Source organism: Triplophysa dalaica, chromosome 5 (assembly GCF_015846415.1).
Source record: "Triplophysa dalaica isolate WHDGS20190420 chromosome 5, ASM1584641v1, whole genome shotgun sequence".
In the NCBI taxonomy this organism is placed as follows: Eukaryota; Metazoa; Chordata; class Actinopteri; order Cypriniformes; family Nemacheilidae; genus Triplophysa; species Triplophysa dalaica.
Window position 1 is genome coordinate 10,322,204 of NC_079546.1, and position 23,688 is coordinate 10,345,891.

Genomic DNA, 23,688 nt, shown 5'->3' on the forward strand with positions numbered 1-23,688 from the left:
CACTAAACAACATTTAATTAGATGTAAACCAAGTTAGTTGTGTTGCACATCATAGAAAACAATGTTAGCAACTGTAAGTTATTACAGTAGAGAAAACTAGTTCATTTCGAGCTCTTTTGTGCTATTTTTGCCTTCCGGGTTTAAAATCCTCATCTGGCCAACGTCAAAGGATGTGACGTGAGGATGTTCTAAAGTACATCGATGATGGATCGGCATCTCATTATTATTCATGAGACTGTGTTTTCTTGACCAAAGAGAAGACGTTTCTCCTAATTATTCATGAAAGCGCCTTGTGATTGGAGTGCCCGCCTCCCATGGCGGAACCTTTGGCGGTTTTTAATGGCTCTTCTTCTCACAGCATTCGCGCTTATTTCAATTGCATTTTTCAAAAAACACGGTGAGGGAGAATGTTACTTACAGGGGAGGTTTCGTGACACTTAAAATCAAAGCCATTCGACTACAGCTGAACTAAAGCAAAACTGATGTTCCAATTTAATACGGCATTGACCTGTGTTGCCCTTAAAGAGGCCTGGAGTTAGTTTAACCTCACAGAACAGTCAAACTGCCATTTCGCAAGCGAAGAAGACCCAACCCTACTCGGGGAAATTGTCTTAATGTACAATAATCCTCGAGAAAAAGAATCACCGTCTTTCGTGTCACCTCATCGTCCAGGTCAGGGTATAATACCCACATTTGTACCAGCCGTATAGCAACGTAATCCAAACCTATCTTTCATATCGCTGCTGTCTTTTCGAAACCTCGTATCTCTAGATTTTGTGATTTTCCTTTTGATATAAAGTGCTCGTCAACTTTGCCAACAGAGTATTAAATAGTTTAAAATGTAGTTTTATTTCCTATAAAACGGAAAATTTGTATATTCGGGGATTCGGAAGGATATATATATATATATATATATATATATATATCAATATATATTGGGATATCTTAGTCCAGCTATACCTCACCACCACAATATACACAGATAGCACAGGTACGTCTCTGAGATGTCTGCTAAAGATCTGGAGCATTTGAAAACATCTGCTGCGTGAAAACATCTGCTACACATCTGAGAAAGGGCTGTTTTACGTATCTACTAAATCAAAAACATCTTACAGACAACTTCTAGATGTCTATATGACATCTGACTGCAGACGTCTCCTAGACATTGCAGATGAGGAAAAAGTCAAAGAAAAACCACGGAAAGCACAATTCATGCTATATACAGGTCTGCCAAAATTGCAGACAACCAAATATAACAACGACTTAAAACCAACCGGCATCGTGCTAAGCACTCAGCAGCTTCACATTTATCTTATATGTAAACTTTACAACTCTGTGAGTTTATGACTGTGAAATTTGTTTTGCTGCCAGCCAGTGCCGCCCACCTCCAACCACGAGACAACCGTAGGGCCGTCCCACTGAGCAAAGGGTAATCCTTTCCTCCTGGCTTCTTCCAACAACTCGTGCCTAGAGAGAGAGAGGGAGAGAGAAAGAAAGAAAGAAAGGGCGAGACGGAGAGAGATGAGTAGAAAAACAGAATCAGCCCACCTGAGAGATAATCATCAACTTAACAGAAAAAGAGAGAGAAAAAACATACACGGATAGAAAGATAGATGTGTTATCTGTCTCTGCCAGGTTTCCTGCCCTTTAATGGTCACTATCTATTTGTGATCGGACCAACATTTAATTCAAAAGTATGCAGAGTTTTTTATTTCACACTCTGTGCTTGCTAAACACAATGTTACGTTTCTTTTCATGTCCTTTCTGTAAATAAGCAAAAGCAATAACTGCTCCGCATTCGTGTACCTCTGAAATTTAATTCACGGTCTCTCTCAAAACCGAGTCTGTGTTTCTGGTTAAGAATCAAAGACGCGGTTGTGGTGGGATAAAACCATGGGTGAATAAAATCCTGCTGGGACGTAAGCTAACCGAAATTTCCTGTGTCTCAGATAAAGGCATGGAGACATTTTCTTGCTGTGACCTGCTCCTCGCTTTTAAAATCGAGATTGTGTTCAGAACTTCGGGAAACTCGAATGCTGCGACTTATCGAGAGAGAGCAGAAACAAGTTTTCTTGTTTTTCTTGATAGACGAGGCTGTTATCATAAACATTTTGGAGACCAGGGTTGCCAGGTCTGGGGTTTTTCTGCGGAAGTGGGTTACTTTGTAAACTTTTTAAAACAGTTGTTTTGATTACGTGGGATAAATGTGGATAGATGTTGTTTACGAGAGGGCTACTTTATTATCATTACTATATTGTGACTCAATAAATTGTGCGGTATGCACTTAGGGTATGGGAGAGAAACATTTTGAGCTTTGTTTACGGGTGTCACAAAGTATCGGTATTGTCGATAACATGCTATGGAAAACCACAATTATTGATACCGTGTTAATTGTATACGTATCGTAATATTGTAAAGAAAAAATGGTACTGGTTTAACTGTTGCCATAAGAGCAACAAAAGTTTCAGTTGAATGATATTGCTGCATCGTTTCATTATTTCCAATGATTTCTTTACATTTATTTCACTTTCAATAGATATCATTAACACAAATGTTGGGCTAGTAATAATAGCTATGCCATTTCGACGCATTTGTACCGCAGATCTGGCAACCCTGCTTCAGAACTCACGTGCGCCTCGATGTTCTCCATTGGGAAATTTGTCTAGCTTCTCCCAAGGTTGCCTCTTTTCATTTCGTAGCTTAGCCTGTCCTATTTCCTAATAACGGAATAACAAAGACGCCCGTCTCTAAGGATCATTAACCAACCATGACATTTAGAGTCATAAAATGTGTATAACTCCATACTACTATTTATTTGGTGAAACTGTCTTTAAAGGGCAGCTCTACAGGACATGTAACGGTGAGAATCGTATGATAGATGGATGCTGCAGTAGCAGTTGGATGTTCCTCCCCTTCTGATCAGGTTCACAATCCAACCGCATGTTTTGGGGGTACAGTAAGGACGCTCGAATGACGTGTAGGGTTTTGAAGACATTTAACAGATGCTGTAGCGAGTGATTATGTAGTTCTGACTCACAAAATTGTTGATCAGTGAAGTATATAATCCACCAAATGGTGCCGGTACCGGTGCTGGAGCCGGTCTTAAGTCAGGAGATCGATTTCAAAACAATTTGAATTTACGTTTCTACTTAACCTGCCCACAATCAATCCTAATGCAGTGTGCTTGAAATCTTGCTTTTAGTGTATTTTAGGCAATCAGCAAATTATGAATAAATTATCACAGAATAAAAATATGTGAAAGAAATGTCAAAACGTATAATTGCAAGGAGACGGACTGAATTAGCAGCAAGTAGCAAGTAGAGATGTCAGAATATCCTGGTATATTAGTAAACTTTATCATTGAAAGTGTATTAATACCGTACATACGTTTTTATAAACATCGTTAACTATTCCAGGTCACAATTCGGTTGATACTCGATGCCACAATATTCACAAACTCTCTTTGGCTTTCTAAAGTCTTTTTAACATTAACCATCGACCAAAAAACAGAACACAAAATAAAAATGTATAAAAATTTTGAACAATAGCAATTTATTTATTTTATTTTGAACATTTAATTGACATATTTATCATAAAAAAATTACTTAATTTAATTTCAATAGATATTTTAATGGATTGATTTACCACGATAATCAACGAGTGAAAATCTTATTTTGCGACAGTATTGTTGTCCAAATTGTCTTACATTTCTTATATTGGGATTGTGACTGTAGCTATCTGCCAACTCCGTTCATGTTTTCTATACAGTCTATCCATGTTAATATACATACACCAATCATATATTATGAAATTTACTCATTTCGATGTTCATCCTTTTAAATAAAACACAAAAGTTGTGGAAGGGGGTCGGACCGGGCTTGCAACACCAGCGTCGGCACCACATCGGTGAAATAACCTCCAGTGAAGGCTCATTTCTGTCACCTAGAATGACAGCAAGGCCTACATGGTGGTGATGTTGTTGTATCTCTCCTTATGTTTACATGTCCCGTTAGATATGTTCAGGTTGACTGTAATGCGTATGAGGGACATCCTCTGAACATACCGTAGCAGAGCGGGGAGAGAAACAGTTATGATAGAAAATGAAACGAAAGAGATATACAGCGGGGGAAGAACCAATGAGCTGACAGTCCATAACCAGAGACAAGACCTGGTTATTGAAAACGCCACACGATGCACGCACGCACAAACGCGCGCACACGCACACACACACACGCACACACGTTTACACAGGAGAAAGGCCTCGGTATGGCAGATCGAGAACAGGTTGTTAGAAAGGCACACGTTCTCTCTCCAGGCAGAGATGCATCCTATATAGAACCGCAGAGGGGGAGAAGTACATTTACACTGAAATGAAAAAAAAGAAAGCAGAAGTGGGGGTCTGTAGATGTACAAAAAAGAAATATGTCTGAACCCCCTGAAGATATACACAGACACTTGAGGAACATGACGACAGACATGGACAGAGCGTTGACAGTGAAAAATGCAGCAAGTCTCGGCAACAAAAACCAAACTTACCCGCTGATACAGTCAGATGAGGAGAACGAGAGAAAGACAAAAGAAAAGAGAAAGCGATGGAAGACAAAATTAAATGTCTGTTATTGAGCATACTGTATGTAGACTTTAGAAAACATCTCGGCTCAGTTACGTGCACTGCTATCGAGGAATTGTTCTCGTGTTTTTGGATGTACCCTTATTGGTAACAATTGAACAGATCTTGTTTTTGAAAGTTTTTATCATACAGCATGCAGAAAGAGTGACTGTGCGATGGAAGCGGCGGGGAGCTGTTTGCCTCGCGTGACGCCACGATGGATGAAACCGACACAAGTCAAATTACATGAAACGGTCACATTCAACCATTAGCACCTAGGCAAAGAAATGGAATTTCAGCAAGCACTTTATCGACATGCTTCAAAGGCATCGACACATCCAAGTATGCAACAAACTCCCAATCCTGTTTCAAAAGGCACAGCACGTTCTTATGTTAATACACAGTAAACAAACAACAATCACGCAAGTTTACATTATTTTTTATGTTTGAACAACACACTACGTGGTATGGAAAATAGGTTGATTACCACTACTAAAATATACACAAATATATACTGATAATAGTATATCTAGGCGAAGAGTGTAGTTTCTTATGAATTGCGAAAATAGTTAATGTTAACAAAAACATTTCCCAATCTACCATTGATCGGACCAAATTAACAGTCCCGTCCAAAACTCATGCCACTGGTGACCCTGTATCTAAAAACCGGGCCATAAAAATTCTGTAAATAGTAAATGTGTCTTTATTCATATAAATGATAGATTATACGATAGATTTTTAGAGGGAGTTCTAAAATTTGGATTAACTGCACTGTCAGAAAAAGATGAAAGCTGCTAATCGGACGGTACACTTTAGAAAGGTCCTAACAGGTACCTTTGCGGTACTAATAGGCACAGGTTCAAAAAAAGAGTCCTTCCAGCTATTTCGGCACATTAAGCTAATATTTTAAGTTTCAATAATGAAAAAAGTACACTCTTCACTTTTAAAAGATTTATGGCACCAGGAGGACGTAAACGTATTCTTGTCTTAAGGCCCAAAACACACTCTAAACAAGTACAATAATACACTGCGATATAAAAGTTTACGGCATTACTGTCCCGGCAGCACATCTATTTAAAAAAGACTTACTTAGTAGGTTGATACATTGATACAGATCATTGATATCTTTTTGAATATTAACATTTCTGGTTTAATGGCACAGGTGTTTGAAGGTAACTCTACAGAGTAATGAGGTTTATAATGCGAGGTACAGCATTGTGCTTGCATAGAGTGTGTTTCTGGCCTAAGGCAGTACAGTGCAGACACATTTGTTCAATCTTATCGGTTTATGAAAGACGTATGTGAGACATAACAACATCAAAACATGTTTACAAACAGTCGTGTCCGTTGTGCGGAACATCTAACTAAAATTGCAAACGGGTGGTTCCAAACAGAAAAAGTACTCACTTCTTCTTAAGGCGGCGGTCTTTCTCCGCCTGTGTTCCTAGCTTTCCCACAGCGATATCCTGACCCATAAGCTCAGGATCGGACATGTTTCCTAATGATGGGAAAAATATTTTTTACTTCATTGTTATTTTTATTCAGTGTCATGCTTTCGGTTAGCGCGGAAAATTATTTGAGCTTGTCCGTTCCTTCGTAAAAACAAACTTTGTATATTCGCCAGTGGACTTACTATAAGTCTATGGCACATGGTTTGGTTTTTAAAAACGGGTTTTAAATGTTTAGTTCGTAATTTAGCTCTATATACATTATGTTGCGAAAGTTTTTTTGAGGGGTATTATATTTTATATGTTACGCTCTTTTCTCATATTCCTTGTCATGTCAAATTTTGTGTGAAATAACTTGTGTTTCTCTGAAGATTAGCGTGTAATACCTTGTCCTGGCCCCATGAATTCTTTTCCCAGCTGTCCCAGTCTGGCTTTCTCTTTCTTGCCGAACAGTCGACCGATGGAGGACTTGATTCCTTTCTTCTTTGGCTGCTTGTGAAGGGAGTCTTGACTGCTGGCTACACTGCTCAGAGCCTCCGACTCTAATGCAGCTGTCAGGCTGAGGACGCGAAAAAATAAATAAACGTGAGAATAAGTGCCAGCAGAAAGCAGCAGGGTTGTGCTTGAATGCCACGTTTCCGATTCCTGCTGGGGAAACGCGTTTGGCTCTCACCGTGCATCATTGTGAGAGGAAGCAGGTAGCGTGTGTGTCATGCGGACTTGGCGAGGCGTGGAGGGTGGAGAGGTCTCGCATTTGATGGTGGCCTTGTCCTCGCGACCGTCCTCGTCCACTGCTGCGATCTGCGAGGGGACGGAAAACAACACTGTCAGGGATGAGCGACATTCGGAATTCAACTGAGATACGATTCGATGGTAATTTCATTTATCAGAACTGAGGTTGGATTTAAGAAGCAAATGAAATGCAGACCTGAGGCGTTTTTATTTGGATGTGAGGTGGTCAAATGAATGGAATTTAATTATTTATTATTTTTAAATCGCGCTACTTTTACGTTTACGCTCCACAATTACCTTATTTTGCAAAAAGTCAAAAATAATGATTTCATTGACATATTGATATTTCATTCTCAATATTGATATTTTTATGCCGTTTTAATTTCTTTGAATTGGCATTAAGTAAATTCGACTGATTTACTTATTGGAGTGTGAAAATAACAAAACAGATCAAGTTCTTAGTCTCTGATGCTGCTCATAAAAACAGTGAAAGCAGATGTAAGGTACCTTCCTCCTGTGTTTCCTTAGGTCGCTGGGCTGTGGAATGGAAAACAATAAACGTTAGCATTTTGGCTCCTGTTAAAGGAATTATTGGTAATGAGATACTGAAATCGACTATAAATAAAATAACAAATAGAAAAACGTCCCATATAGTTTTGATGGGTTACCTGGCTTTGAGGCTTCACAAGAGGCAGTACACTTTTCAATGGAGAATTCGTAAAATGGGTATACGCCTTGTATATATACCGTAGTGTGAAAAGTAATCCAACTTTGGATAAATGACATATTTACTCTTTATTCAAATATTTTATACAGTAAAGAATGCATAAAACATTTGTATGCACGTTGCATTGATGTGTTTGGAGTTTTAACTAAAATTCGGCTTTCGCAAGAATTTGAGGAAGCTTTACAAAAAAGTTATGTGTACCAGGGTCATGACGCCCATTCGCTCCATGTCGCGGGCGGGGCTTCGGGGCGTGAGTTTAGGGGAGGAGTGTCCGCTGGGAGGGGAGGAGGAGGCAAGAGATGAGGCGGTGGCAGAGGCAGTGATGGAGGCTCCAGGATGGTGCATCCGCGCCAAATTCAGCCCCTCCAGGCTGACGCTGGCCACGCGGTTCTCGATTTCCTCTGCCCTCAGTTCCGTCGACTCTTTCTCCTCCTGGATCAGCCTGGAGATTAGAGGCAGTTTAGCCCACACTAGGACCATTACAGATTTATCGACAATAAGCTCACGGTATTCTGGCCTGCTGTGTTAAAACGCTTTAGCTAGAACAACCAACGTCTAATTATAACTTGCTATAATAGATCATTTCAAATAGGCTGCACGCAATGAAGATGGAAAAGAAGTCTCAAGGTCATCGTATTGTCACAGGTGTATTGCGAATTAAAAGCTTAAGTTTGCCAACACGTCATTATTTTCAGGTCTCAGACGGTGCTGTGATTTTAAATTGCTGTACACATGCCAGTCTCCACCAGCTGTGTATCTAAAGAGAAAAATGGCACGGCCCGCCCCGATGATTTGATTATTGAGTTACGAGGGGGGAAATCGCCAACAGGAAATGCCATCCGTGCATGGAGACCACAGCTCTCAGGTGGCTCGGAGAATCTACATATAGCCTTTGTGACATTGTGTTATGGCTTTGGGCATGTTTTAAAGATAACCTTGCTCTAGTGCTTCAGAGATTAAGGAAGCAACGTGTAAAAATATTGGTTTGATCTTTCGTCACACATTACTCTCTCCTGAGAACTGTTAGAAAATAAGCCTATAGGAGTTGCCTTAGCAATGAATACCGTTTCGAAATGTTGCTTTTTGTACATGTTAAGCATGTTATTTGCTTTAAATCCAACAAAACACTCGACTTTATAAAAAATGGTACATATATATTATCTGTTACATGCAAACTGATCAAAAATTTACAACTTGCCAGGCATATGACTCGAGCGCTTGACAACCTTTGTAGTATGAATTAATTTCCGAGGTGGCTGAACCCTCTCTTATTCGGTTCACTTCAAAATAAGCCCCTATTGACTTTCCATAGTAGGAATAAAAAAAAATACCATGGAAAGTCAAAGGGGGCTTATTTTGAAGTGAACCGCTCCTCTAATTTAGGTGGCTGGTTCAAATCCCAGTCTGGCTAAATACAGTCTCCAAAATGTGAGATGAGATAAACAGATAAATAAAAAACTGTGCTCGGGGAGCATTCGACAAAAAGTACTGCATAGAATTACCACCCCATTACTCTTATCCGACCGATTGTTTTTTTATAACAGTTGTTCAACTGAACTCCAGCCTCGAGTTCTCGAGTGTTAAATGAGCCTCCACCGTATGCACAGCATGAACAGCCTACGGGGGAAACCCTGAACTCTGGGTGATATTAAAATCTGCATATACTGAGCCTGAATGCACAATACTTTCTGAGCTTTTTGAGTCATCAAAGGCTTATTCTATCCTAGAACTGCAAATGTTACGTTTGTGAAAGAGCCTCTTCTTTTAGAGAAGAACAGGTTCTGTCTCTTTAAAAAGTTCAAAAGTTTCGATGAACTCAAATGAGCTAAGGGATTATTCAGGGAGTAGCTGTTTTTTTGCATTGCGGATGAAAAGAACCTCAGAGGTTGCTGTCAAAATCATCTCCGAAATCAGTATGCCTGAAGTCACATTGGATGAAAAGTGTCTGCTAAAAAGTGTCTGGCAAATAAGCACAAACTCCTAATAATCAATAAACAAGAGTACACGGCAGAATCAGTTTATGTGAGTCAGACTCTGTAAGTGCCTGGAAAATGAAAATAAAAAACAGGAACAATATTAAATGAGCTAGAAATGAGTAACCGGATTCAAATGATCTACGACTCTGGAATGTTAACATTTTAACATAAATGTGAACATTAAGATTAAAATAAATAGTTAAAAACTGTGAAATTATGCTGTGTATGAACATTCTTCTCCTAATTTGAATAAAAAAACAACTGTCCAACATAATCCACAAGGTTCAGTCTTAGGCCCTTTGTTTTTGTGCGCGTAAGCTTCCTTTAGGTGGTATTATGATGAAACAACCTTCTATTGTATGCAGGATAACACACTATATTATATGTACCCCATACAAAATAAAATGTCACAGATTTCCTGGATAAGGGATCGCATTACAAGCATTAAAGACAAGCAATTCCTTCTTCTTAACTCTGATAAAACATCAGTCGTGACCATCAGGCTTTAAGAAATGTATTCATATGAAAGCCACATCTCTGAAACTTTGACCACAGAGCGGATATTCAATACAGCGGGTCCACAAAAAGATGCTGCGGTCAAAGTAGATGGACTCACCGGATCTCTTTATTGATGGCATCCAACTGTTCCTGCAGCATCATTGCCAGAGTCTGAGCATCGGAATGACCGCCAGGAGACAGCAGATCCATTGAGCTGAAGAGGGTCTCCCGGTCATCGTCATCGATATCTGACATCTCTGTGTCACTCTCGAATGGGTGGCCTCCCAGAATGCCAAGCTGCTGAGATCGCCATTCGTGCTCTCCCAGAGACTTCGCCTAGAGGAAGACAAATATAGATGGGAACGGAAAAGAATCCGATTGTGGTTCCGTGAATCAGTTCTGGTCTCTAATAGATTTCATTAACCGTGAGTAAAATGAACAATTGGTCCCGACCTCAATAAGACACTATACTTTTGTCCAAATAATGTTTTATTATGACAATTCTCTTTGTATAGAGAAACAATAAATGAAAATTTTGTTCTACTAATGGTGTTGAAAGGTTTTGACCCTGACAACAAATTTTAAGGTACGACGGTGCCTGGTTGAGCAAAGAGCTCTAACCTTCTGTTCCTCCCTACGAAGTCCCATGCGTCCTCTCCGGGGCCTCCGTGTTACCTTGGTGGAGCGATAGTGGTCTGACTGCGTCTCGGCCAGAGAGCCCAGAGAATAGCGAAGGTCTCCGGATGCGTCCAGATGAGACCTAGACTCAAGATCCCACGATCACACTAAATCATTTTTTGTATCGATAATAATCATGATATGACTCAACAGTTATATTTTCATTAAGCTTGTTGCAATGCATTCTGGGATTACCTCTCCTAAAAACGAACCTAGTGATGTTGCATTAGAATTCGTTTTAAGCAAAGTAGCTTAGAACCCTTGATATTGTTTTTATAAGTTACAACAGCCTTCACGTCAACGACATGCGTACGACCCCTTGAATGCTGTCTAGCTAGGCAGCTCGAAAGATTTTGTAAACAGATCCTTCTCTTGAAGTTCAAGGATTATGTCGGTCTCACCGTGATAGTGTGGGCTCTGTAAGGGATCCAGCCCTCAACCGGTACTGATCCAAGTCAGATCTCAGTTTCTCCATCTCCTCTGAGAGATGAGACTGGAACCGCAAAGCACATTAAAGTTTCATTTTACTCAGCACGGATGGCAAAGCATCGCATTAAAATCCGTTCTGCTGAGCTATTGTGTTCGAAAAGCAAACCGCTGCAATTACCTTCTCTTGAATGGAGTCTTCTAACTGTTTCCTATAACTCTCAGAGTCTTGTATCAAAACATTCTGAAAGAGAAGAAATAAAACGCTAGGGGTCAACGTGACTGAAAATGCTTGACGTAACGGTAGGATGTCCGTGTACCTTCTCCTCGAGAGCGGACATTCTTTCTTTCAGATGGAGCTGTAATCGCTCATTTGACTCGGTTAGAAGTCTGTCCACCGTGTCTGACAAACGCTTGTTGTGCTCTTCGTTCATCTTTTCTCTCTGTCGGGCCTAAACAAACATCAAGTACAATTTGTATGAACACATCAAATGTTTTATCTCCTTTATACGCGTAAGTGTGTTTTCTTGAATTCTGTGAACCGATATTTTAACTTTAGGCAGATTGATTATATGAACCACAAAAAGATAAACACTATATTTATATCGCCTAGATAGCACAGGTACGTCTTTATGATCTAAATCAGAAACATCTTATAACATCGGACAGTAGACGTCTCAGAGACGTATTGCAGATGAGCAAACAAAACAAATCTTTTGCAGATGTAAATCCCCAGATGTTTGTGTGCTATCAGATTGTTTCAATTAATCATACTGGAAATGGAAGGCCAATTCTAGCGCACTGAATTGTGGGATCTAGTAATAGAAAGTATGAGTATACGGTAGTATTTCGAACATAGCCTTTGTAATCTATATTGACATAAAATGATATTGACCCTTAGAAGCTCTTGGTTCTTCTCTTCCAGCTGTCCCTCTAAATGTCTCATACGCTCCTCGATACTGCCGTGCCTCTCTTCCGCCTGAACAACACACACAAACACACACGTTTCTTTTGGTCATACAAGAAAAGGAAAAAACGCATATAAGCACAAACTAGCAGAAAAAGAAGATGCTTAAACCACTTCTGTGATGTTTGATCTTAAACTGGATTTATGTGATTGTAAGTATCTTACGAGATGCAGACGCACCAAACACCACAGATAAGGTTGAGCACACAAGTAAAGAGAAACAGAGTGTATTTCCTTAAGCTTTTGTTGTCTCCTGGGCTAAAGAAAAGAACTAAGTACGTCAGCAGTTTATTAAAGCGAAGAAAATCCCAGCTGAGCATAAACATGTACCTGAAATAAAGAAGCAGAAATACCCGCAGCCAGAAACATTCTAAGACGTCTAACGGAAGCGTTTGGTGAATGAGACAGATTTGTTTTCAGCCCCACCTTCCTACGACTGGAGTTCATGTCGTGGAGTTTAGCTTCCATATCGGACTACCGACCCACACGGTACAGAGAAATGCAGCACATTTATAATGAATATCGAATAAATCATTTGGTATCAGATAATTTTCCAAAGCGGTTGAGTTATCAAGTGGTTATCTTGTACCTCTTTTCAAAAAAGACACTTCAGAGCGCAAACTCTTTGTGGTTAAATGTAGCCGTTAGCAGCTAGCCAATTATATAAATGTAAATAATGTATAAAATGCTATATTGTTACAAAGTGTTATGTGTAATATTGGCCCAAAAATGATGCACTCAGTAAACCATCTAGATACCTTTGCCATACTATTTCCTACATAGATTTGGTATAAATATGAAGTGCGGGTAGATTGCAAACTGGATAAAACCCAAGAGTGTCAGCATCGCCTGTTGAGAGAACTGGGTTGAAATCTACAGGACCTTGGTGAGAGCTGCTATCCTCTGTGCGAGCTCGGCCTCAACTTCAGGCAGTGTTTCAGCTTTCCTCATTGTCTGCTGGAGCTTCTGTTCCGCCAGCTCCAGCCGCTCCTGTAACTGCCTGTTCTTCTCTTCCATCTGTGGGAGGACACAAACGGTCTCTGATCAGACCAAGTTTCCTCCTCATTCGGCAGATATCATGGGATGGTCCCGCTTCAAAGGCAACCGTTTTGGCCACGGTTTAACTTTGAGTTATGTGTTTTAGCGCTTAAAACTCTCAGAAGAGGTTTTAAAGGAATATAGATTGACGGAAACTAATAATAACGTTTTCATTTACTTCTGCGCGATAGCTGCCGTCTTGGTCGCTGCTAGACCCCTTTTACTGGGGCACGTGCCCCAGTATGAGATTGCTGACCCCCAGTATACATTTTAAGTTTAAGTTTTAACAATTTACTTTGTTTGTCAGCGTAATCATTTACACTGATGATAGAGGCAAAAACGGATCTATATTCAATGTTGTAACCTAAAATTTTCGTGTCCGTGTCCCTCTGTGTTTGTCCATGCAACGACTGCGGCACGCAGTTGGTGACGACAAGCGACTGATGAAAACATGACGAAACTAAAGTAAGTTTCTAAATAATATCGATCATCTTATTTAGACTCTATCATTTATAGCCCGGTAGATGGACAGAATTGGTTTGTGCAAAGGAGGGGAATGGAACCAGTTAGGAGTTAGGAGATGAGTTTGAGGGAGGTAAGAATTGATTAAACAAACTACTGAACATCCATAGCCAGTCAGGTCTCAGACATTAGAGGAAAATAATAGACAAGAAAAGTCTGTTAAATTGCATTGTTGCTTAGAAAAACGTGTGTTTTGTACTTATCAATAAATATTGGATTTACTAGCTTTAGTTTAGGACATTACATAAAAACTTGTCAGTAACTAGATAACTATGTGCTATTATAGGCATTACAGTTGGCTCAGTTGGGTTTTCTTTCGATAAAATATGCTCTTCTTGAAAAGATGTAATTATTGATTGTCATCATTGTGTAATGAATGCAGATGTGCAAGAAAACAATTCTCTCTGCTTTCATTATTTCTATAAATTGCATGCAACCATGTTAATAAAGTTTATTTGAAGTATGTTGAAGATACTTTAATATTTTTAAATACATAAGTCTTTACCTTCCCCAGTATTGTTGCACTGTAGTTTGTAAAGTGCATTGTGTTGCATACTTCTTGCACACAGCAGGTTTTTAAGAAAAAAAGTGATTGAAAAAGTAACGGGGGCCTGTGCCCCAGTAGAGCTTTAGGTCTAGCAACGCCCCTGGTTGCCGTCAAAACTAAAACGACAAGGAAGAAACATAAAAGTATTGTTAATGACAGTTTTATTTAAACCAAATACATCTAAGGTCAAAGGTCTCAATCTTGAAGGATCTCATATCTGATTTTAGAGCTACAACGGAGGAGATTATTCAGGAATAAGGGCTTAAATGTTAGTCTGACACATGAAATATCACATAGCTTCAGAAGACTAAAACATAGCAAATGTTGAATGGATTACTATTATGATACAGCACATTTTTATTAATGATATATATAAATGTAGCTTTTTTTCCTCATTTTACAGTCCCAGTTCCCATTTGAAAAGAATGGTTAGGGTATTCTTTAGAAAATCATTGTATTTGTTGTTGTATATTTGATTGCATATTAATTGTTTTAAATTAAAAACACTCCACAGTTATTGATTCTTTCTGGAGGTCTACCGGTAGTTAGGTTTGGGCCATGTTATGTTTGGGTATGTTTTTCCCACTGAAAAGTAGAAATGTAGTAATTATGGCCATCTATTAAAAAATGTTCCTGTGGCATGTTCAAAATGTTTTTAATCAAATCAGTTTCTCAGAATCCTCAAAATCTGGTCAATTATTTAATCACAGGAAACGAAATTTATCTTTCAGTCCGACCATAACATCAGAAGAAGTGAATGTTCAATTATTGTATCAATAAACATGTTTACCAGCTAAAAATACATTTGTGACCCTGGACAACAGAATTTATAGGTAAATTGAGAATTATACATCATCTGAAAGTTGAATAACTAAGCTTTCTACTGATGTATTGGTTGAAAATATATGGCGGAGATACAACGGTTTAAAACTCTGGAATCTGAGCGTTCAAAATAAATAAATATTGAGAAAATTGCCTTTGAAATTGTTAATCAGGTTCACTGTGGCAGGTCATCCACTCTAAAAAAATAAACTTTTTATATATTTAAGGTAGAAAATTTATAAAATATCGTCATGGAACATGATCTTTACTTAATAACCTAATGATTTTTGCCATAAAGAAATCATTTTGATCGGGGACGGATTATGACTTCAAGGGGTCCCGGGGCCAGTTCCCTCCAAGGGCCCCCCTCCCACAATTTTCCGTTCTTCCCCTTAGCTGCGCATTCACAGTTATAGAAAGTGAAAGTTAAGATGATAATGAATATTTAAAACCGTTCTCGCTCTGCGTCAAATGCCTGGGCTACGCTTAAAATAATATGTACCGGGTATATAGAATTCTAATAATGGATGTATAGCAAAAAATTAAGAATTGACCAAATTAAGGCATATGAAACACAAGTCGTCAGATATCCACGTATTTAATGCATCACGTAAATAAAAGATGATTTCTCACCATAAAATGCCCCTGTGACACATGTCTGTAATTAAATCATCAAGCAAAATATTAGAAAATGCTATTTAAATGTGCTGTAATTTAGTTAATAAACTAAATTTAATTTTAAAGCATAAGCTGCCATGATTTCTTGATCATTTTTTACAGGATATCCACTGAGGCCTTGTATAGGACCCATATATTAAAGTTAGATAAACATTTGTTTTCATTCTTGTTGGGTTCTCCGTACCAAACTGGATGGTGCGACCTTGAAGCCCTGGTCCCCCTCAGGCTCATGGTAGTTCCCATGTTCCTGTGCTACTTGAGACTGGTTTTGGGTCAAGGGTCACATATGTTGAATCTGCAGTTTTAACTTGAGGTCTTCTGGATGTTTATTTGGTTCCAAGATTTGAAAACCGTGGCCATTTTGGATTGAATAATATCGAGTTGTCATTTTTCAGTCAGCGTACAGACATGGGATAGATGCAAGGTTAGGCAAAGAGTGCTGACTTCCCTTTCAAACCGTTTCCCACAGAAACTGTACGACTTTAGACTTATACAATATTTAGAGTGTGATAGTCATGGTGATGATGAACTGTTAGTGTACGACAAGAGCGCAAACAAAAGCTACAGTTGTGTCTTTTGTGTTACGGTTACGTTTTGTGCATTCGTCCGCGCCAAACATCACCTGTCTAAGGAACGCCTCCTTATTGGCCAGTTCGTTTTCCAGCTTGTCTGTGATGTCGTGCAGTGACGTGGACTCTCTCTGGGCACTGAGATAGCGCTTCTCAAGCGTCACGATCCGTTCTTCCATGTCTTCCTTTTGACACATAGCCTGTATACACAAACACACACGGGTTAGGGGAACTCGGATACACAAAGCCGACAGGTGTAATAATCAAAACTCCTGCCCTATATTTACACGCAGGCTTGAGGTCAAATATCACTGTGAAGCAGACACACACAGATGGAAGAGATGCAGACAAACACACTTGCTGCTCTGGGCTGTCATGACCGCACTATCAATAGCAGCATCTTCAATCCAACATATCCTAAAAACTGAAGACAGCTGCCTTTCTGCCTCACTACTGTTCAGTCAATGCCTTTATAGAAGACAACTCTTACGGGAACTATTTTAAGAAATCACCGCGACGTCATTGTCTGTAAACGTATTCAATATTTCATCACGTTACAATGTTATTATTTTACAAAAAATAGAAAGCATCTTCGTGTCTTTCTACATCTCGTTTTTCAAGATTTTAGACAAAGCCAGAATCTCAGTCAAAGCAGTGGCTTCACATTGACTGCGCTTGACATCCATACCGCACCTCTTTGATATCTCTCTGGAACCTGTTGTTCATGTCTTCGGTCTTGATGAGGTCTTTACGGGCCGTCTCAAGCTCCTGCTCCACCTCGGACACGCGGGAGGAGAGCGAAGACATGCGCTCCTTCATCTGCGCCAGCTCGTAGTTCTGTTTCTCCAGCAGCTCCTGCAGCTCCACAACCTGACTGGCCTCGTCCCCGGACTCCATCGACCCGTTAGACAACCGCTGCGGTACAAACGCACACACAACACTGCAGTTCTAGTCAAAGCTGTGAGGCTGATCGGTAAACATTTTTTGTAATACATGTACACATTCAATAGTAAGACTAAATGTAAGAATATTTACGTAATTCTGGATAAATACGCATTTATTCCCATTGCATTTGAAGCCATCAACAATTAATCGGGTCCTTAATTTTCTGTTCTTTCTTCAAGGCCTTAATGTTTTATGCTCGTTCACTTATCCTCTCCTTTACGATGTCACTTTCATCGTGGTCTTTTTAAACACTCCAGCATGCTCATGTCTGTTAAATCTAGCAGCATTATTTTAGCGATGTGTGAAACAGAGTCTCAGCAGACTTTCCACTGCAGAGCCAAAAATAAAGATTTCTGCCACATTTTCACAGACACGCCTTGCACTCCTTATGCCGTGCTAAAATGAGACTTTATTTCCATTTAATTCATGGCGCAGACGGGGTGATAAAATGTACTCGGTCAGAACTGTGAAGCCACGAGCGATCTAAATGTCTTCATCAGAAGAGATTCGGTGATCTTAAATAGAAAAGAATAGGAACACGAAGAACAGCAATAAAAATATGTTCTAGAGAGGCTGCGAGGGCTGATAATGACTCACTCCCACTGGTTTCTGTCAATCTGTTCTTTTGTTTTTGTATTCGTATTTGCAAATCGTTTTGACGAGTGTGGTTAAATGACAAATTTCAGCTCAGAATTCACATGAATACCTGTACTCTGGGGAGTCGACCGGATCAATAAATAAGTATTTTATGGGAGCGTATGAATAGTGTTACTAATGTCACTACATTTACTATCCATGACAAGAGATTAAGTTGGTAAATTGTAATATTTTGTCAGATTTCCAGCATCAACTGTACTGTATCTGTAACAAAACCACATTTTCCCTCTAACGCTTTGAGGAAAATATTGCGACAACCTTTTAATGGCATGATAAATGGGATGTGGTAATGCCGTTTGACAGGATGAGTTTTTGTATTGACTGTACGGTGATTAGTTTCTTTCCCGTCTAGACTAAAAACTCCCAGCTAAAAAAGCTTAAACCAGCTGAGGAATGTTTGATGGTGCCGTTGAGGCTGGTGTGACTGGCCTAAACTGGTCCCTTAGATTGATCCACGTTCCAAAACTCCACATATACTGGTTAACGTTGACTTTAGGCGTGTTATTGAAATATGACTGCTTTAAACATTACCCACACTTAAGCAGTCGCACACTGTAGGTACCGACCTTGCCATGGACTTTCTGTGCATCTGTACCCTCCAGCAAATCCTCAGCCCCCTCTCCTGATGCCACCTTCCTCTGAATGTGTGCATTCTGCTCCCTTAAAGCTACGATCTGTAAAAGAGAGAAAGAGAGTTACTGACAAATAATAACTGACAGTACCGACACCAAAACAAGCTGCGTTATACTGTTTGATGTCGTCTTTATGTCCACACGCATGGCAAGTAGAACTACAGTAGATGGTCCGTTCTTCAATACATTCGAGTCTTTGCGATTCTTTTGCCTTTTTATCGTCCGCCAGGTGAAACAAGTAATGTGAATCTAACAACATGACTTGAATTATCAATACTTATGGTAAGTGATCCTATCTCCGTGAATCGAAGACAGATTACAATAATATCACCCAGCCATACCTGTACAGCTATGCAAGGATGATAATTATTTGCACGTAACATCAAACAAGTACTGGATAATCTTTAATGCACGGCTAGCCATGGATTATCCCGCTTATACCATGGTCATTTGCTAAATTAAAGATGGTATTGATATTTACAGTGCAATTTTTGACCAGACATGTGGAAACGACTAAGGTATCTTCGTCAGTTTATTTCAAACTACCCGTGCATTCAACGGTTTTAATGCACACCTTCCAGCCAATCAGAATCGAGTATTCAAACAGACCATGGTATGATACTATTTATACCTCACCGCCTCACGTGTTGGTGTTATCTTGTCATTGCATTACTGTTCGTTATGGAGTTTCAGACACACAAAAGCAAAGGCTACACAAATATGCGCACCAGTCTGAATCCTTACTTCAAAATTCCTTTTAAAAGCTAGTGTTTCTGTTTATTACTTGCGAGCAACAAATATTCTGAATCTCATTCCTGCAGGAAGTAAAAACACCAGCGGTAATTAATACTGAATTACACCAACTTGTTATTACCATTGTTATCCTGGACAAAAAGCCAAGTGTTATTGACCAAACTTTTTATGACTTAGCTGGGGATATTTGATTCCTCGCACTAAACCTCAACGGGATACCATATTGCTTTTACGAGCAGGGGTTGTATCGCTCATTGTGTAATGTTGATTGCTGGTGAATTAGCATGTATTAATTAAAACACCACTTTAAATCAAATAGAAACCGTTTAATAGTGTCTGTCTACAGATTTTAATTCAAAACATATCGTAGCAAAAGAGACCAGGTTCTCTAACTGTAAAAGTTCAATGTCTGCACATCCTCCTCACTGGACTACACTTCCCATAAATCCTAGCACCCGTCTCACCTGATCCTCATCACTGGACTTTAGTTGTTTATCACCATCACCTGTGTATCACTCATTATCTGTTGTATATAAGTTCTCCCCTTCCTAGTGTTCCTCTGCTGTTGTTTATGTTGATGTCTCGTGTGATCAATGTTCTGTGAACTCTTCTACAAAGTTCGACATTCTACAATGTAGTCGTGCGCTTGTACATTGTTCAAGCAATGATGTGATTTAATGTTTTTTAACTTCACACATTTTTATTTAATCATAATATGTTCATTTATGTTTTTTCAACAATATCATAGTTTTTCCTTTTAAACACAGCCACAGAAAAATTAAGAGACCATTTCAAAATAGTTTTTAGTTTTTCCTGAATTAACTATTTATGGGTATGTGGTTAGGTAAAATGATCTTTGCTTTTATTCTGTGAAGTACGTACAGTTCACAGAACTAGCAGAACGACTAAATAGTTCTTCGAAATATCAAATAAAAATAGTTTTTATCTGCATTTATTACACATTATTAAACCGATCAAAATAACAAAAGATGCTCTGTGTTTTAGACCTTAAATATGGCAAAGAATATACTATAAAGTATACTCACTTTTAAACTATACGGCATTAAAACTTGTACGTGTATTTAAGAAAAGTTCAAACAAATTTTTCTATGCGATAAGTTCGATTCACAGTTTTCATGCTGTCAGACTTTGCTATTGGAGGATTTTCCGTCACTCCCCAGGTTTGATTTTGTTGAAATTCAACAGCGGACTGCAATACATCTAGAAATGCTGATTAAATGAGGATTCTTTTTCACAGCTGAGCTGGATATATATTTCTTTACTACGGATAGTCTCCTTTTTTAAAAAGCACGCCCCTAGTGGAACAGTCTTGAAATGTTTCTACAGTATTGTAAAACTTAAAAACATTATTATGAAACACATGAACCATGAAATGTACAACGTACAAGATAAGTTTGTCAAAGAAACTATAGTAAAACCATGCTACATGTCCAAAACAACTTTAACCATGTATATGTATACAAATATAGCGGAAGAAGGTGCTGTCCATGGTCACTGTCATATGTTCCCTTGTAAAACAACCCAGTATTCCTTTAATAAGCCGGCAATTAGGGGGTTTTGGGGAAAAAGAACTGTCTGCCTCTTTTTTAGCCCTGAAGATCAAACCTTCTGACTCCACAAAGAGCCGAAATATTGAGTCAACATGCAATTGAAGGTAAAAGAGAATCGGGAGCCCGATGAAAGTGAGCGTGTCTGCTTTGATGTCGTTCATTTAGTCTCATCAAAGCGACCACGAGAGCGTCTGCACCCGTAACGCTTTGTGTCAAACAGAAAACAACTACTTCACAAAAAACGTTTCATCTGACGCACCTGATTGGGATATAAAAGCATTTTCTCCCTTGAGAAATTGAGACGTTCAATCATATTGGTGCAATAATGAAGCACTATTTTCATAATATCGAGAACGTATTTGATGGGTGCTTATGTATGCAAAGCTAGATTGTAGAAAGATTCGGCTGAAATTCCTGTTTTGATGGAAAATGTATATAGATAACATCTGGCTACCAGGACCAGAAGTATTACCCACAAATCCTTCCTTGTGTTAAGTTCTTTTTTTAGACAAAATTAGCTTTGGAATAGCTTGCGATTGGCGTATTCTGGAACACTATATTTTGGCTGTCCTAAAATGTAGGTAATCTGCTAAAATTTCTTTACTTCTGGTTTCCTATTTATACACTTCTATTGCCACAACTAAATGTTTAAGTCATTCCTATATGCTTAGTAAAATTGCTGCAACTTTTTTTACCCATAACTACTCACAATCTGGCAACTCTCTATGCATCCCTTTTCATCATTCAGGAATGGCTGATTCATTATCTTGTTTTAAATATCTGCCTTCACCTCTTCTCTTCTCTTTGTTTTCCTCCCTCTTTGATCCAGTGCCCTCCTCGCGCAACCCATTCCAGATCAGATGATTGTTAACTCAGAAACAGGAACATTATAAGACACGACAGGGGGGCTCTGCCACGGCACGCAAGCTCAAATCATTACACAGATTCTCGACATTAAAGATCCTTCCAGTTCACGTCTATAGAAAAGTTTGAAGCTCTTTCAGCTAGAACTGCACCATGTGGACTGCCAGCGTTGGCATCCAATGAAATACACAATGTTCTGTTTCCTCTCTTGCATTTCACACAGCTCAGATCAAGCGAAAGCAACAAGGAAAAATACACTTAACACATTTATTAAGTACGTTTCACTTAACAAGCACCGTTTTAACAAGTACCGCCAGGCTGTATGATTAAGATATCTAAGCTTACCTCCTGATTGGCTGCAGTTAACTCCTCCTCCAAGGCGGAGACCCTCTCCAATGACACCCGCAATCTCTCTCGTACCTGAAAGATAAAAACACCTGCAATTGATGCAACTGATGGAATCAAGAGCTCACGTTCAATTCGAATTCAATTCCTTGAATTTGAATTATAAAACTAATCAATATGCAGAATTGTTTTTAATGCAGATTTCTTCGCACCCTATTACAGATAAAATAAAAATAAAATTTGAATAAAAAAATAATAATTTCTTGTGACTTGTCTGATCTATGGGTTGAGCCCTTCATCACCGTATGTCCAGTAGTCACCGGAGCAGCGGTTCCATAAATCATCAGTGTTTTTCTGCTGCCTGTTACCTAACGCCTTATAAATGACACTGTCTGTAGAAGGCCGCGGAATGGATTACAGCTGGATGAACCGCCACACAAGGGCTTAATCCATAAATAAAAGGCCACGGGATGAAGGAAAGGACATGCGGGACAGTGGGTCACATTTTACAATAAATAAAGGATTTTTATGTGTCGGTTACCGACATCAACCTATGGATCCAGGGCAGAAATTAAACATCAGCCGATCATTATTCAATTATGTACACTAGTATTTGAAATTGTGACATTGTAACATTTGCAATGCATTGTGGCTGGGCGAAATCAGCCGTTTTCACAGTTTACCTTCTCATCCAGTGCTTTGTGATGCTCGAACAGAGACTTGAGGGCTTTGAGGACTTCCACCTCGCTGGAGACCCCAGAAGGAGACTGAGCCTGACGTTTGACCACCGTCATGCGCAGAGACCGTTCATGCCTTGACACCAAACACTCCAGATGCTCCAACAGCAGCTGTGAAACACAGATATATTTATCACCATCTTTTTCGTTCTAATTCTCTAAAACCATTACAAAACATTATAACATTGTAAAATAAGCACCGAAGTCAATTATTTCATAAATAACACAGCAAGTAGATGATTTTTTTTATTTAAATGATGACAACAATTTCTACCTCTATGAATAAAATACCTGAATTCAAGAATTGTCTCGTACTGAATCATATCCAGTTTCGTCATGAGACTAAACCCTCAAGGACGGTTTCATTTGAAATCCAATCGCATGTATTTAACACCATTTTGTCTTTTCTCATTTTAAATGGCAGCCTTTCCAGGGTAACAACATTAGACACAACAAAACCCATCACATTACTAGGAACAATAAAGCAGACAAAACAATTTGAAACCCCCTGGACTAGGCACAAAGGAGTTTATGTTAATGTGGTTACTCTCTGGCCTGGTACATGGCATACAAAATCAATTCAGTCCCAAAGTCCCAAGGACACTGAGAGAGCGAGCGAGACGGACAGATAGAGGGAGAGAGAGAAGGAGAGAGAGAGAGAAAACTGTCTGAGCAGAGTGAACATAGAAATGACAGAAAGCTGGGGATGGCATCTATACTGTATGTGTATGCCGTATACTGTTGTAACCCTACCACCATGTTTATTGAATATAAACCCTGATGTTGTGGACTTTTAGTGTCCAGGTTACGACCTATTGAAAGATGCATTGCATTGGATGAATGGTTGCATTAGGCCTGCAATAGTACACGTGCATGTATATGTGGCCCGAGGGCTGTACCGGCAGCTGTACCGAGCTGCTCTAGAGACCAACCGAATCGCTGACCTT

The 23,688-nt window shown here is 39.2% G+C and overlaps 1 protein-coding gene across 12 annotated transcripts in view; it reads right to left on the reverse strand.

The window, feature by feature from the left end:
- The window catches only part of ppfia2 (PTPRF interacting protein alpha 2), a 165,987-nt gene that overhangs the window by 15,289 nt on the left and 127,010 nt on the right, over nt 1-23,688 (reverse strand). For all 12 annotated transcript variants that reach the window (XR_008906823.1, XM_056749393.1, XM_056749386.1 and 9 more), the window contains 18 exons: nt 22,688-22,852; nt 22,005-22,079; nt 18,406-18,513; nt 16,931-17,152; nt 16,291-16,437; nt 12,944-13,078; nt 11,990-12,073; nt 11,415-11,546; nt 11,276-11,338; nt 11,070-11,161; nt 10,612-10,750; nt 10,109-10,326; nt 7,718-7,958; nt 7,297-7,326; nt 6,731-6,858; nt 6,444-6,616; nt 6,017-6,107; nt 1,386-1,467 (listed from right to left, as the gene is read on the reverse strand). Coding sequence is in view for 11 of the 12 variants with exons in the window: in XM_056749393.1 (XP_056605371.1) it covers nt 1,386-1,467; nt 6,017-6,107; nt 6,444-6,616; nt 6,731-6,858; nt 7,297-7,326; nt 7,718-7,958; nt 10,109-10,326; nt 10,612-10,750; nt 11,070-11,161; nt 11,276-11,338; nt 11,415-11,546; nt 11,990-12,073; nt 12,944-13,078; nt 16,291-16,437; nt 16,931-17,152; nt 18,406-18,513; nt 22,005-22,079; nt 22,688-22,852 (2,325 nt within the window). In the remaining variant the exon portion in view is untranslated. The remainder of the gene's footprint in view (nt 1-1,385; nt 1,468-6,016; nt 6,108-6,443; nt 6,617-6,730; nt 6,859-7,296; nt 7,327-7,717; nt 7,959-10,108; nt 10,327-10,611; nt 10,751-11,069; nt 11,162-11,275; nt 11,339-11,414; nt 11,547-11,989; nt 12,074-12,943; nt 13,079-16,290; nt 16,438-16,930; nt 17,153-18,405; nt 18,514-22,004; nt 22,080-22,687; nt 22,853-23,688) is intronic.